This window comes from Ctenocephalides felis, unplaced genomic scaffold (genome assembly GCF_003426905.1).
Source record: "Ctenocephalides felis isolate EL2017-DRISC unplaced genomic scaffold, ASM342690v1 CF-g0.4_SCAFFOLD_01170, whole genome shotgun sequence".
Classification (NCBI taxonomy): Eukaryota; Metazoa; Arthropoda; class Insecta; order Siphonaptera; family Pulicidae; genus Ctenocephalides; species Ctenocephalides felis.
Genome location: NW_020537324.1, coordinates 12,407,964 through 12,421,370, shown reverse-complemented (window position 1 = coordinate 12,421,370; position 13,407 = coordinate 12,407,964). Strand labels below are relative to the sequence as shown.

General features: G+C 26.9%; 1 protein-coding gene across 1 annotated transcript in view; it reads left to right on the top strand.

Annotated features, from left to right (window-relative positions):
• LOC113368346 (inactivation-no-after-potential D protein-like) overlaps positions 1-13,407 on the top strand; it is a 144,016-nt gene that overhangs the window by 86,575 nt on the left and 44,034 nt on the right. Inside the window, exon 7 of the mRNA XM_026609896.1 lies at positions 9,945-9,992. Within this exon, the coding sequence (XP_026465681.1) occupies positions 9,945-9,992 (48 nt within the window). The remainder of the gene's footprint in view (positions 1-9,944; positions 9,993-13,407) is intronic.

Sequence of the window (13,407 nt, the reverse complement as noted above, 5' to 3'; positions counted from 1 at the left end):
ACAGATACTACAAAAACAGCTTTTAGACACATAGCTCTGATTCCTGCACAAATATATAAAAAAGTTTCAAAATGTATCAAATACTTTAGGGTTTATTCAGGGTATCTCAGAATTGAACGTGAAGCCGAAATGGGGTGATAGTACAGGTCTCGACTATCCTGAAAAATTTTAAAAAACCAATTTATCTCATGTTGTTTGGAAATTATGAGCTTTTGAGTGCAATCTAGAGCTTTTGTAAATTATAACAATTTTTCAGTTATTGTGATTAATTTCTATTACTTTTGTTCATTTGAACTTTGGAATCGGAACCGTGAATAGCATTTCTAGCACCACACTTGAAAATAACACAATTGATTCAAGTGTTTAGGAATTAAACTCTTTGTTGAACTATAACTTTACAAGGTTTTAAATCCGTCGACTTTATGAAGCCCAAAAATGTACAAAATGTTTTAGCAGTTTCATCAAAAGTTAGCAATTTTAGGCAGAAATTTGTGAAATGGTAAAAAAACTTGATTGTTTCATTAAAAAAAAAATAAAAAAAATAAAAACCTAAAACTGTTGCACTTAAAAGCTCATAATTTTCAAACAACGCGAGACAATTTTTTTTCTGGACAGTTACCCTTAATATCACCCGTTTCGTCTTGACGTTTACTTCTGAGACACCCTGTATAAAATTACACACACACATATATATATATATATATATACCTATACATATAATTTCACAGTTGTTCCTTCCACGTAGTTCATTTTGCCAAAGAAATGCAAATAAACAGCCAACACGGGCTTGTTCCACAAAACGAGTTTCTCTTACGTGAAAGAAAAATCTATTTGACGAATTCAACTTCAAAGAGTGGCTTTAGGCAGCAGACTGAATGATTAGTTTCAAATATTCTAGATATTTCCGGATTTAGGCTACAGCAAAGCGTGCATTTTCCCACATATAAGGAAGAGATAAAACCCGTGGTTTTCATTCGTTTTGTTGTATTATGTGAACTTATTCACAATGAGAAATAGAATTAAAATTAAATATACCCTTTATTTTATATCTCGTACAATTTCATTTATTATTATAATTCTTTGCATATTCATATTTGTCGTTTTGAATTGAATTTTCTGATTTAACAAGTTGTGATGTATCACACTTCGATGCGGCTAGAAACGGAAACAACAACGATCGATACAATTTCCTTTCATATCCCATCTGGAGTTTCATATCTAAACAATATATATGTATATATATATATATACATGTATATATGATATATATATATATAATATATATATATATATATATCTATATAATGTTATTTTCAGCATATAAAAAATATGAAAGATATAGTTGCAATTCACCAAAAACAACTCAACTCAGCAAAAAATATTCAGTTTTATTTAACAGCTATTTAACAGAAATACCTCATGATAATTTTATGATAATTATTGATTATTAATAAATTATTGAATACAATTAAATGATATTATATGTACCAGATATCGTTTTAAAATATGTGATAGTGATAGTCAAACTTTTTTTGATATTTTCTTTAAAAACAAATGCCAACAACTAAGCAATTGGATCATCATATTTTTCTTATTAAATGAATGGAGACATGTCACATCATTCAGCAAACCAAAACTAATCCAATGTTTATTTTTCTCTACTTATTTAATAAAATAAAATAATAAATAATAAAGCATATTCATTCTGTACATTTTGTCACTAGATGTGACATCGTTCAGTAGTTTACGCAAAAAAGAACAAAACAAAAATTGATATAGAACTACAGCAAACTTGAAACTTAAAATTGTAAAATTTAAGAAATATATGAGACTTTCATCATTTTTAATACAAGAATATGCTTCAAAGTCGAATAAAAAATCTATAAAACAAATAATTTGAAAAAACAGACTATTGGCCGTTCATTAATACCATGAGGTTTAAAAGGACAAAATTTAAATCGACAAAAATCACAAAATATCACGCAGCGGTCGAGCAGTCTAGTAACTGAATTTTTGAATCTAAAATCTATCGTTTTTCTAAAACATCCACTTTTTTATTTTTTGTAGGAAAATACAGGGAATGTTTGTTGGGGGAAGGGAGTTAACTTTAAATATCACCAAGTATTATCGAGGGAAGAAAGGCGTCCAAGAATTGCTCACGTGGTTAATGGATGCCCCAAAATAATATAAATTAAACCCAAATTATACTTTTCTATGTTTGTTTAGACGCATCAGCTATTAAATCATCTACTAATAAGTGAAAATAACGTATCATCAGTAATTTTTCGAATAAGAAGATGCTTTTATAGGAGTTTTTCTCCTTTCATTTTAAGAAATATCATGAAAACACCTATTTTTAACTCTCTATTATTTTGTGGTCATTTGATATTCTAAAAAACAACAGATAAAAATTGAGTCATTAAAATTTCCGAGTACAATAGAGATTGCACAAACAATTTTTAAGATAAATATATTTTATCACAAATTCCATTATACATCAACAGTATCTAGTCATACGAAGATTTAAAATTTGTCAAAGATATTCAACATAGATATATAAATCAATCCATAAAATTCTTTCCCATTGAATTCTTCTGCTTGTCGATCTATTGCCGAATCTCGCCGAAATATCTCTTGGCGTATTCGAGCAGATAAGGGGAAACAATATTTTACGCATGAGCGTTATTACTCTCATGTTATGGCTGTTTTTATTTTGAGCAATATAAACAGGCGTGTGTTATTTATAGATCAGGCCATGTCACCCGATTCAATTATTTGATCATCATATGACGCATTGTTATCATAACAAAACCTTTATATCGCGAACATATTTCGTAATTAGATAAGGCTGCTTGCAAACACTAATGCGGCTCACGACGATTCCCAAAGGCTACGGTTTCAAAAACCGAGGTATCCATATATTTGGTTTATCATATTAGAATTTTTCCATTAATTTTCAATATATATTAAAAATTAAATTTAAAAAAAATATAAATTCTAAATTTAAAAAAATTATTACAGACTAGTAAACTATAAATAGTTCATGCCATCGTGCCTCTCTTTCACCATTTGATATATCATTGCATATATACATACATAATTTTTAATTTTAAATAATATTTATTATTCTCTATTATAATTTCAAATGCGGAAAACATAATAATTATATTCAAGCATGTCTATAATAAATGTGTTTGTTGAATAATACATGTATTTTATATCTAATTACTGCTGCCATTTTAATAATTATTGCATTAGTTTTATGACGTCAAACTTTTGAAGAATTAGCGTAATTGTAAAGTATTTACGTAGGCAACTACTGATTCATATTGTAAAATATTTTTAATAAGATCGTGTCAGGTTCCATACATTTAATGAAATATTGAGAAGCTCACTTGCAAAAGGCGTTACGATATTTTGCGACTTGTTAGTCGATATAAACCTGTGGCTGGTGAATATTCTTTTTATTTTATTGAATAATTACAATCAAAATTGAATAGTATTTTATAAGCTACATTTTGCTAATTTATAATGAGCAAATTGTATTAGGGTAAGGTGGGGGTCAAGAATTTTTTTTTGCCAAAATTCTTGCAAATTCTAATTTGACTTTTAGCAATTATACTGTGAAAACCATACCAACTACATCAAAATAAATAACACATACCAAACAAACAACTATCTAACTATGTTCAATAAAATAAATTTTTACAACTAATTCGTGACTGTAAAACTATTTTTTTGCCATTTTTGAAAATTTGTCATCTAGTTTTTTACATTATATGCGGGGTAAAAAGGACAACCTGGGCACAAAAAGATCCATCATTTTATTTTTAGTTTCAAAGAGGTTTTCAAGAACAATAGTAATAGTTGCATTATTTAATCCATTCGAACCAATTTAATTATTAGGCTTGTGGAAAAAAATCAAAATCATTACCTTAATATGTATTTTCAATCATAATTATTGAAAAAATTCATCAATTCTTATTACTATTAGAAATCTTAATAGTTTGGGTAGGTAGTGATCAACAGTTTTATCTTGAAATAATAATGCTTCTAATGTAACAATTGAATGAAGTATACCTAAAAAGATTATTTAGGTATCATACACTAAACAACCGTGCTCAAAAAGTGAAGGACTAAGAAGTAAGAAAATATTTTTGTTAATAATATAGCCGATTTAATTTATTTAATTTAATACTGAATTTAATTTATACAATATAAGTGTTATAATAAGTATTGTTACTTATTAAACAGGGGTGAAGTTGAACCAAAGTATATAATAGATTCTGATCCTTGTGCCATTTGGAGGTTAGGTTTTAGATGACAAAGACTTTTTGTTAGTGGTGACTACAAACTCATTTCATTAATCAACATGCGAGTCCGGTAACATAACTCAGCTAATTTATTCGAGAATTGGCTTCTTAGTTTTCCAAAATTCATATATGTATAATAGGGTGGTCCTTAAAATGGTCATTTTCGAATTTCTTTGCTCCCAGGGGCTCAAATGGTGGTTCCAAATAGATAAAAAAAAATTCAGACTTTCAGAGAATTGTTTTTTATCAATTTGGAACCATTTGAGCCCCTGGGAGCAAGGAAATTCGAAAATGACCATTTTAAGGACCACCCTAATGTATAATACCAAAAGCTTTCACGGTTAATACATTGGCTTTCCTTTAAGTCTAAAATCTGATGCTGTTAATAGATAATAGACTTTTTGTTAATGGTGACTACAAACTCATTCTATTAATTAACATGCGAGTCCGTCAACATAACTCAGGTAATTTATTCGAGTATTGGCTTCTTAGTTTTCCAAAATTCATATATGTATAATACCAAAAGCTTTCACGGTTAATACATTGGCTTTCCTTATTAAGTCTAAAATCTGATGCTGTTAATAGATAATAGACTTTTTGTTAATGGTGACTACAAACTCATTCTATTAATTAACATGCGAGTCCGTCAACATAACTCAGGTAATTTATTCGAGTATTGGCTTCTTAGTTTTCCAAAATTCATATATGTATAATACCAAAAGCCAAAACATTGCTTTCACGTTAATACATTGGCTTTTCCTTATTAAGTCTAAAATCTGATGCTGTTAATAGATTTTATCTTTAATTTACGTTTAGATTTATATCTTTACTTTTCAGGGTTTCTGAACATTTTGACATATCTTAAAAAAAAATGGATGCATGTTTATGTGTGTGTGTTGCGGATACAAATTTTCGTCTACGATTTCGGAAACACGGTGCAACCGATTTCAATTATTGATTTATTTCCTCCTTTGAGTAAAATTTCCACTCGAGCTCTTCCTATTGCTAATATAACGAACTGCACGTATAAACACAACATCAGTGAGAAGTGAATGTACGCGAATGTGCGCGACTTTCCCGACAATATTATTAAAAGGAAAGATTCATATAACTAAGTTTCCGAAATTCTTTTGCGCCCAGGGACACATTTAATGATCTCTCTAGTAACGGAAAAGTGTTTATCTTCGTTATTTCCTGTTCTGTGACATATGAAGCCTCGTGTCGCTCTGTTGAGTTGAATAACGACCAAATGTTATAAGTGATACAAAAATAGGACATTATTGTTTTATGCTGTAATATAATGCTTGAACATCAACAGTAAGAGAAATTGTACGTGGATATTTTATGACTTGTAGCTGCTCACAGGACCGAAAATAGATTGTTGTTTGTTTCGAAGGTAAATGAACTATATATTGATATTGATTCACAATTGAATTGAATCACACTAAAAAATAACTATGATACTTAATAAACAAAATAATTGTTATTAATAATTGAAGTTGATTGCCTCGTTGATCAGTGGTTAGAGCTCGGGTTTCCAATCAGTAGTACCTGATTTAGTACCTGATACCCTCTTGGCGCAGCTTAATTTCAAGCTGAAGTGACATCGGTTTTCACTTGAAAACATAAATAGTCATGTTTTTAAGTGTAAATAGTCCTTACTCTACATTGCTGCAACTAATGAAAAAGACATCAGTGTTAAAGTTATTCTAAAAATAAATTAATAAAAATAGAGATAGGTCAATGAATATCCTTCTACAAAGCCAATAAGTTAAAGGATGCGCCATTAATATGGGTTCAATGGAACCATTGAATAACTTTGACAAATTTCAACTGATTGGCTGCAGTAAAGGCTTTTTCGAACTAGTGGAAAAAAATGTAAGGTTTTGAACTTGATAATAAAAAAAGGGTTATCAAAATTCAATGAAAATTATTCAAGTTATTTAACATTTCCATTGACCATATATAAATGGCGCACTCTGTATTAGAAAGACATCACAGGAAGCTAATAAATAAAAAAATATTAATTATATTAATGCTTTTGGTAATTAAGCAATAGATTCACACAAAAATAAATTAAGACGAAACCCTAGAACCAAATATCAGTGATTGTGTGCAAAGGATATCAACTATATAATTTTATTATATGAATATTCAATAAACACCATCTGCATCAATAATGATAACGTTATTACCTCAATGTCCATCTTTCATACGTGAGTAATCAATCATTTCGTGGATTAATAATTTTGATTAATAATCTTATCAATTCCAAATATGCTGAATTATATGCGATTTGAGTCACTGTGTATGATTAATAGTTTTGTTGTTTTATGATTCATAGAAATCACAGTTGTGGTTTATTTATAGTTTTGATATATGTATAATATTTATAATTTCTAATATAAATAAATTTATAATATAAAAAAAATATGCTAGCACTCATAAAAATATAAGGAATGATCTAAAAACATAGAGTTAATACATTTACATAATAAAAACAAGGTCAATATATCTTTGAGGTGTGTCGTGCACTTATTGTTTTATTGCGCTCTTAAAACCAAAATGTTGAGATAATTTGATGGTTCTATATTTAAAAAAAGTGAGTAAGAACCCGCAATTCAAATGATTCAATTATCCTTACAGCTTTGATATATAGTTAACTTTACTATATATCAAATTTGATATACATTAAAGTAGAATTCCAATCAATATAATAGGAAATGAAATGTAATAGGCAGAAGCTGCTTGCATTATGATTATACTTTGTGGAAAAAATACTTACATAAAATTTAAAATTCAACATATTTGAGAAATAATTATTAAATAATGTGCATGTGCATAATTTTTGTTACGAACAGAAAAATAATTTTTAGCTGAATCATGCATTTTAGAAAAAAAATTCTTATTTGCTTAGAATTGTCAGATCATACTCTTATTATAGACCTAGTGAGCTTTAAAGTAATCAGCATAAAATAATATCTGGTAACTTTTCAATGAAAAAAATGGGGACTCGGATTAAAATCAAAATATATGGAAAATACATTAAACTTTTACATAGATTCAAAGCATATACTATTCAAAATATTATTGAACTATATAAAATTAAACACTAATGTTCTAAAGCTAAAGGATACCAATAGCAATGCAATGTTAGCCCTTAAAGTCGGATTGAAATCGGAAGATATGATTATTATTATATCATAGTATTTAGTTTCTCAATTAAAATTAAAATACTAATTAGTAAAAATGACTTGTAGAAAAAACTTGGCAAAGATCACATAATTCAAATAATAGAGCTGTATTCAAAATCTTAACAAATGTTCTGAAACGAAATTTAAAAGTGATACGAAACCATAGAATGGCGAATTATATTCTTATTGAGATTGCAATTAAAAGTTTTTATTTTTTTATAATTGCACTGAAAACTATAAATCAAATTTTAAAGATTTTGCTTCAAATTATAAGGCATCAAAAATAACAGCGTGGCGGATTATATTAATATAAATATTGCCAATAAATCTTGTAACTTCTGTAATAATTATATTGAGAGCCAGAATTGAAAAGTTGACATTATATCAAAGTTTTGCAATATATAATAACAAATATTCTGCTAACTAAAATTTCTAATGAGTAGAAATTGATCAATACAGAATTTAGTTGATCAAAGTCCTCTCTGTCAAGTCTTTAACTATTGGATTCTCTAAGTACCTACTAAATTCTGTATTGATCAGTAGTTCACTGAGCAAGTTTGACGTCCGAAATTATAATATGCGTCAATTTAATTAATTATTAACATTAATTATGGTTCGTCTGTTAATTTTCAGGCGGAAATCCGCTTTGCAAGATGTTGCCGTTAAGCCCATAACGCAGTTTCCCGTGACGCTCAGCTACGAGGTAAGCACATGTCATGCGATTTCTCAACGGGCCAAACGAAAAATAGATTTTGTATATAAAATATGAAAAGAGTGGATTTGGGTTGCGAATTTATGTATATACGGAAAATGAGAACACTTCTTTATTATGGCTTTGCTTTGGCTATGTATATATTATATTTTCTGTATAATTTATGTAACGGCAGTAGGTGGGGTAAATGATAATTTGAAACCAAGATATTTTACTAACAATTTTATTTAGTTTTAGATTTTTTTCAATAATTTTAATAGTCGGATATGGAATATTTGCGAACACGTTAACGTTTTTCTTTATAGACATAAATCGAACACATATTAGAAATAAAACATGACAATGATGAGAACTTTATTACAACTATTGAGGAGTTGGTAACCACCGTGGATCATACTAAATATACCTGAACGCTATAAGCCAGAAAATTTATTTTTTTCATTAATATTATTAAATTATATTCTATGAATTTAGGTTCTATTTACAATTTATATATTCACATGTTTTTTACATAATTTTATTAGATTTTTTCATTATATGAACAAAATTTATACACTCCATAGTTCTTTGGTTTTTCGACAAACGTGAAAGAACTTTAGATCCAGAGCAGATTTTTTGCTGTCATTTAACGATAGATATAAATATTAGATTTATCCCAGTTTTGAAACATTTTCCAATGAAAAAATAATCATATCCTCGCTGTATCTCAGTTTTTTGTCCCGATTTGTGGGTTGGTCTACTCTGGTTACCAACTCCTCTTTTATAAATTGAAAGCAACTACAAACTATATTATATTAGTAAAATGTTACTCCGAAGTATGGAAAATTAATTTAAATTTCTATTAAATTAGTAGTTTGTTAGATTAAATTAATAGTTACTTTAAATTAATTTGTTAACAATAATAAAAACTAAATAATCTATCTAAGCAATAATAAAAACTAAAATAATCTATCTAAAACGATAAAAAATACTAATTATAGATGTCGGAAGAGAGTCAATTTAAAGAAATTTTAATTTAATACATATTTGAAACTAGAAAATATTAACTGAATGCAATAATATAATATGTTTTTAAAAGAAAATTACAGGCCGTATAAAATTACAAATTGGTTTTCAAAACTAACAGATTACTTTGTAGATAATATCCACAAAAATACGAATATTTCAGATTTGGACCCATATCTTACTACTTCTGATTTATTAAATATATCTGTATTATTATTATTTTAATTTAATTTTATTTTATGTGTATATTTTTATCTTGGTTTTGGGTTACAATAATATAGGAGAATATTTAATTAGTAAGGGCATTGTACTATAATATTCTTTTTTTGTGGTTATATTAATTAATTAAAAAATACATAATTCTGATATTATGTGTTTTTCTAAATTACTCGAGTTTTTTATTTAATTAATGTAAGATAATTCCAAAATATTAAATAGCAAATAAATCGAAGAATTTTTGTTAGTTAACTACTTTTATTGTAAAAATATATCGGTTTATGGGAAAATATATTAACTTACTAATTTTAACAATTAATATTAATTAACATTAACAATTTTTTTCTTTCGGCATTTTTTACCTTTTTGCCCATATATCTATTTACAAGCTGATTATATTATTAAAATTATTATCTTTATATATACACACGCATTTTGCTTAATGTGATTTTACACCTGATTATTATTTTGTACATAAGTATTCTGAATGTTTGATTTTGGCAGGAGGACTATTCCAGTTTTAAGAATGTTCGCACAATCACTATCAAAAAGGTAGGTTTACACTAAGCGCATGATGGCATGAAATATTTAGTAAATTAATTAATATATTTAATTAATTGGCATGATTTTATGTATATACTAAAATGATTTTGTAATAGACTTAATAATATCACAGAAAATTCATATTTTAAATTATACATTCATTTTTGTCGTGAATTCCAATTTTATCTATATATTTGTATAGTTTTTTATTCGATAATATGAATCATTTTTGTATGTATTTTTTACTCATTTAATATAATGGTATCTGATTTTTTCATATTACTAGTACTATACTTTGGATTCGATTGGATGGATTCGGTTTTGTTTCATTTTATTATATGAAAATAAATAATTTGATGTAGAGCAGGGCGGGGCAGAAGGGTCCTATTTGACTTTGAGCAATATGATCATAAAACAATTAAATAACGTATACTTAAAAATTATATTAAGGTCTCGTAAACTAAACAACAGTGCTCGCAACGAAAGAAAATACTTTTGTTATAGAATTTCCAACATTGTCGTTTATCTCTCGATAGCAAGGATCAAAGTTTTACATCTTTTCCCTCTACTTACAGATATTGATGTTAAAAAATTCTTATTTTAACTGATTTTTCAGATATTGGTGGCGGACCTTTTTACGAGCGGATCTTTGAGCCCCACTCTCCCCTATTATTATCAAATTATATAATTGCTTACTTGTTAATAGTAGTGCATTTGTACGTTCCATTGAAATAGTAGAAAACTAACTTGGTGAATTTAAACTTAAACTTGCTCAATTATATATTTGAACTCTAATGAGCGATGTGTCGATAAAAGTATTCAATATCAGAATTATAAAGTGCAACAGCAAAACCGGATTTAATACTGCTTCTATTATTGAAAAACAAATCCCACTTAAAATTTTATAGATTTTCTGAATTTTTTAGAATAATAGTAATAATGATTAAGTAAATCACAGCATAATAAGCATCTATAAACAAATCCAAAAATCAGGTACCATTACAGAGTATGAATTTTAACTATTTTATCTATATTTATGTATTTATTATCAATTTCTAATAGTTGCAGCGTTTTTACTTTCAGTATTGCAGTTTGAGCATGATCTGTATACATGTTATTGCTGAGTTTGATTTTCTACAGCAGAGTGAGAAATATATTTTTTGCTATTTTTATTATATTGCATGGCGTGATTTTATAATTTATATGATGCGCTATTGTTTCGCGTTTGTTTTCTGAATGGTATTTCCAACATATACATTCACATATCACACTTGAAAAGAATTCTCATTTTATTTCTGAAATAAGAATGTGATAGGATAATTAAAATTGTTATATCTAGAAACGTTATATATATATATATATATATATATATATATATATATATATATATATATATAAAATTAAGCTCATTTCGGTCACTGCGGTGTGAAATGACAATAGGAAATCTCTCACACTTTTATTGCCTGAATCGAGTTGGAGTTTAACTCATCTCACGGACCTGTCCAAGGGCAATAATACCCATTATATATAAACAAAAGTTTAATTTCATACTTTGTCTTGACTTCCAAAAAATGTGAATACTACGTCATTAAACTTAAATGATTAATTATATTTTATACCATGAAAAATAGCAAACCGCGTAATTTAAACTCTAATACAATCTAATTAATATGAAGTACATTTTCAATAGGGCAAAATATGCATCACTTTAGAAGATTAAAGTTTAAAAATAGTTTTATAAGCTATTTTATATAATACATTAAAAATTAAAACCTAAATAGATTTCTTGTATAAGGTTGTTAATGAGATCTCTCATACACGGTTAGTAATTTGTTATTAATTCGAAATAATTTATCTTACTAATTAAAATTTTTATATTACATAAATTCGACAGCATGTCGATTTTTTCAAAAATAATTAGTGAAATTTTTAAAAGTCCTTTTATGATTAGGTGAGATCATAAATATGCAAGAATTATTTTTATTTTAGTTCATTCTTTTATATTTGATGTCAATTCCTGTTACCGAGATGATTGTTATGATGATGGTTTTGTTTAAAAAATATAAGTAAAAGAAATTTCGATTTCGTTCTAATATATTTCAACGGTGATATTTGAAAATTACCTAACATATATATTTTGTCACAATTTGCAGTTATTATGGCTATAGAAATGTGGAAAATAAATCATTAATCTTTTCATATCTCTGGTACCAAATGGTGGGTCCTCTATCACTAGCGTAATTCCATGAAAAATGATACATCATTTTTTTGCGTTTCAGTATATACTTATAGCTGAGATATAGTATATATTATATATACTATATTATATATATACATATATATATATGTATATATATGTGTATATATATACATATATATGTATATATACGAGTATATATATATATATATATATATATATATTATCCAACAAAATAAGGCGATTTTTTTGCTTATTTTATTATATAATTTCCAAGTTTCCAAATTTTATGAGCCCTTTAATAAAAATTGTACTATTTCTACCTCAAATATAATAGCTATAATTCATTATTCATAAATTTTTGCCAAGGTTTCCTAATTTAATTTCAATTATTCATCTGTACTAATAAACATTTATGACCCACAATGAATTTCAACTTATGAGCTTATAAATAACGATTTCAAAGCATAAATAATTTCCATTTACATAATAAACTATTTTGTAACTTATTATTCATCATGGCCAAACCAGCATTATTGATCTATTAAATTTATTGCTAGTTTAGATAATTTTAGCTTTATGGTGTTCTGGGTTCTGGTTTTTGATGTTGAATACATACAATGCAACCAAATGATATAATATCAATTTTGTTTAGATGTTCGGAATTTATTATGCACCGAGGATTATATTTACTGTGAATAAATACATAGTAACAATTGCATTGAAGTGTGCTAAATTTAATTTATCTAAACAAACATTTTTTATTTAAATTTTGTTAGTCTAAATGTTTCATAAAAAGGGGTTATTAAAAAAGTTAAGCCAGATAGAGTCTCAACACAGTGAGGTTTAGATGATATAACTTTTTATAACCTCAAAGTTTTGTTGCCTTTTTTACGCTAATTTTACCAATTTTCCAAAGTAGAAGTTTATTTTTGCCAAAAAAATCACAAAATAAATTTCTGATATTTTGACGTTTCAAGTCATTCTGAATCGTTTGATATCAAAATTGGAAAAAACATGTGTGTACATGCAAGATAAAACTTTACGGTTTTTTTTCAAAGACAGGTTCGTGGATTTAAAAAATTTAAATGTCATTCAATAAACCTCGACAAGGACTAATTTTAATGAATTTTTGAGCGGTTTGTTTCTTTATATACACCAAATAAACATAAAAATATTCCTTACAGTTTTTATCAGAAATCCTGATCCAGTTTTGAAAAATTCAAA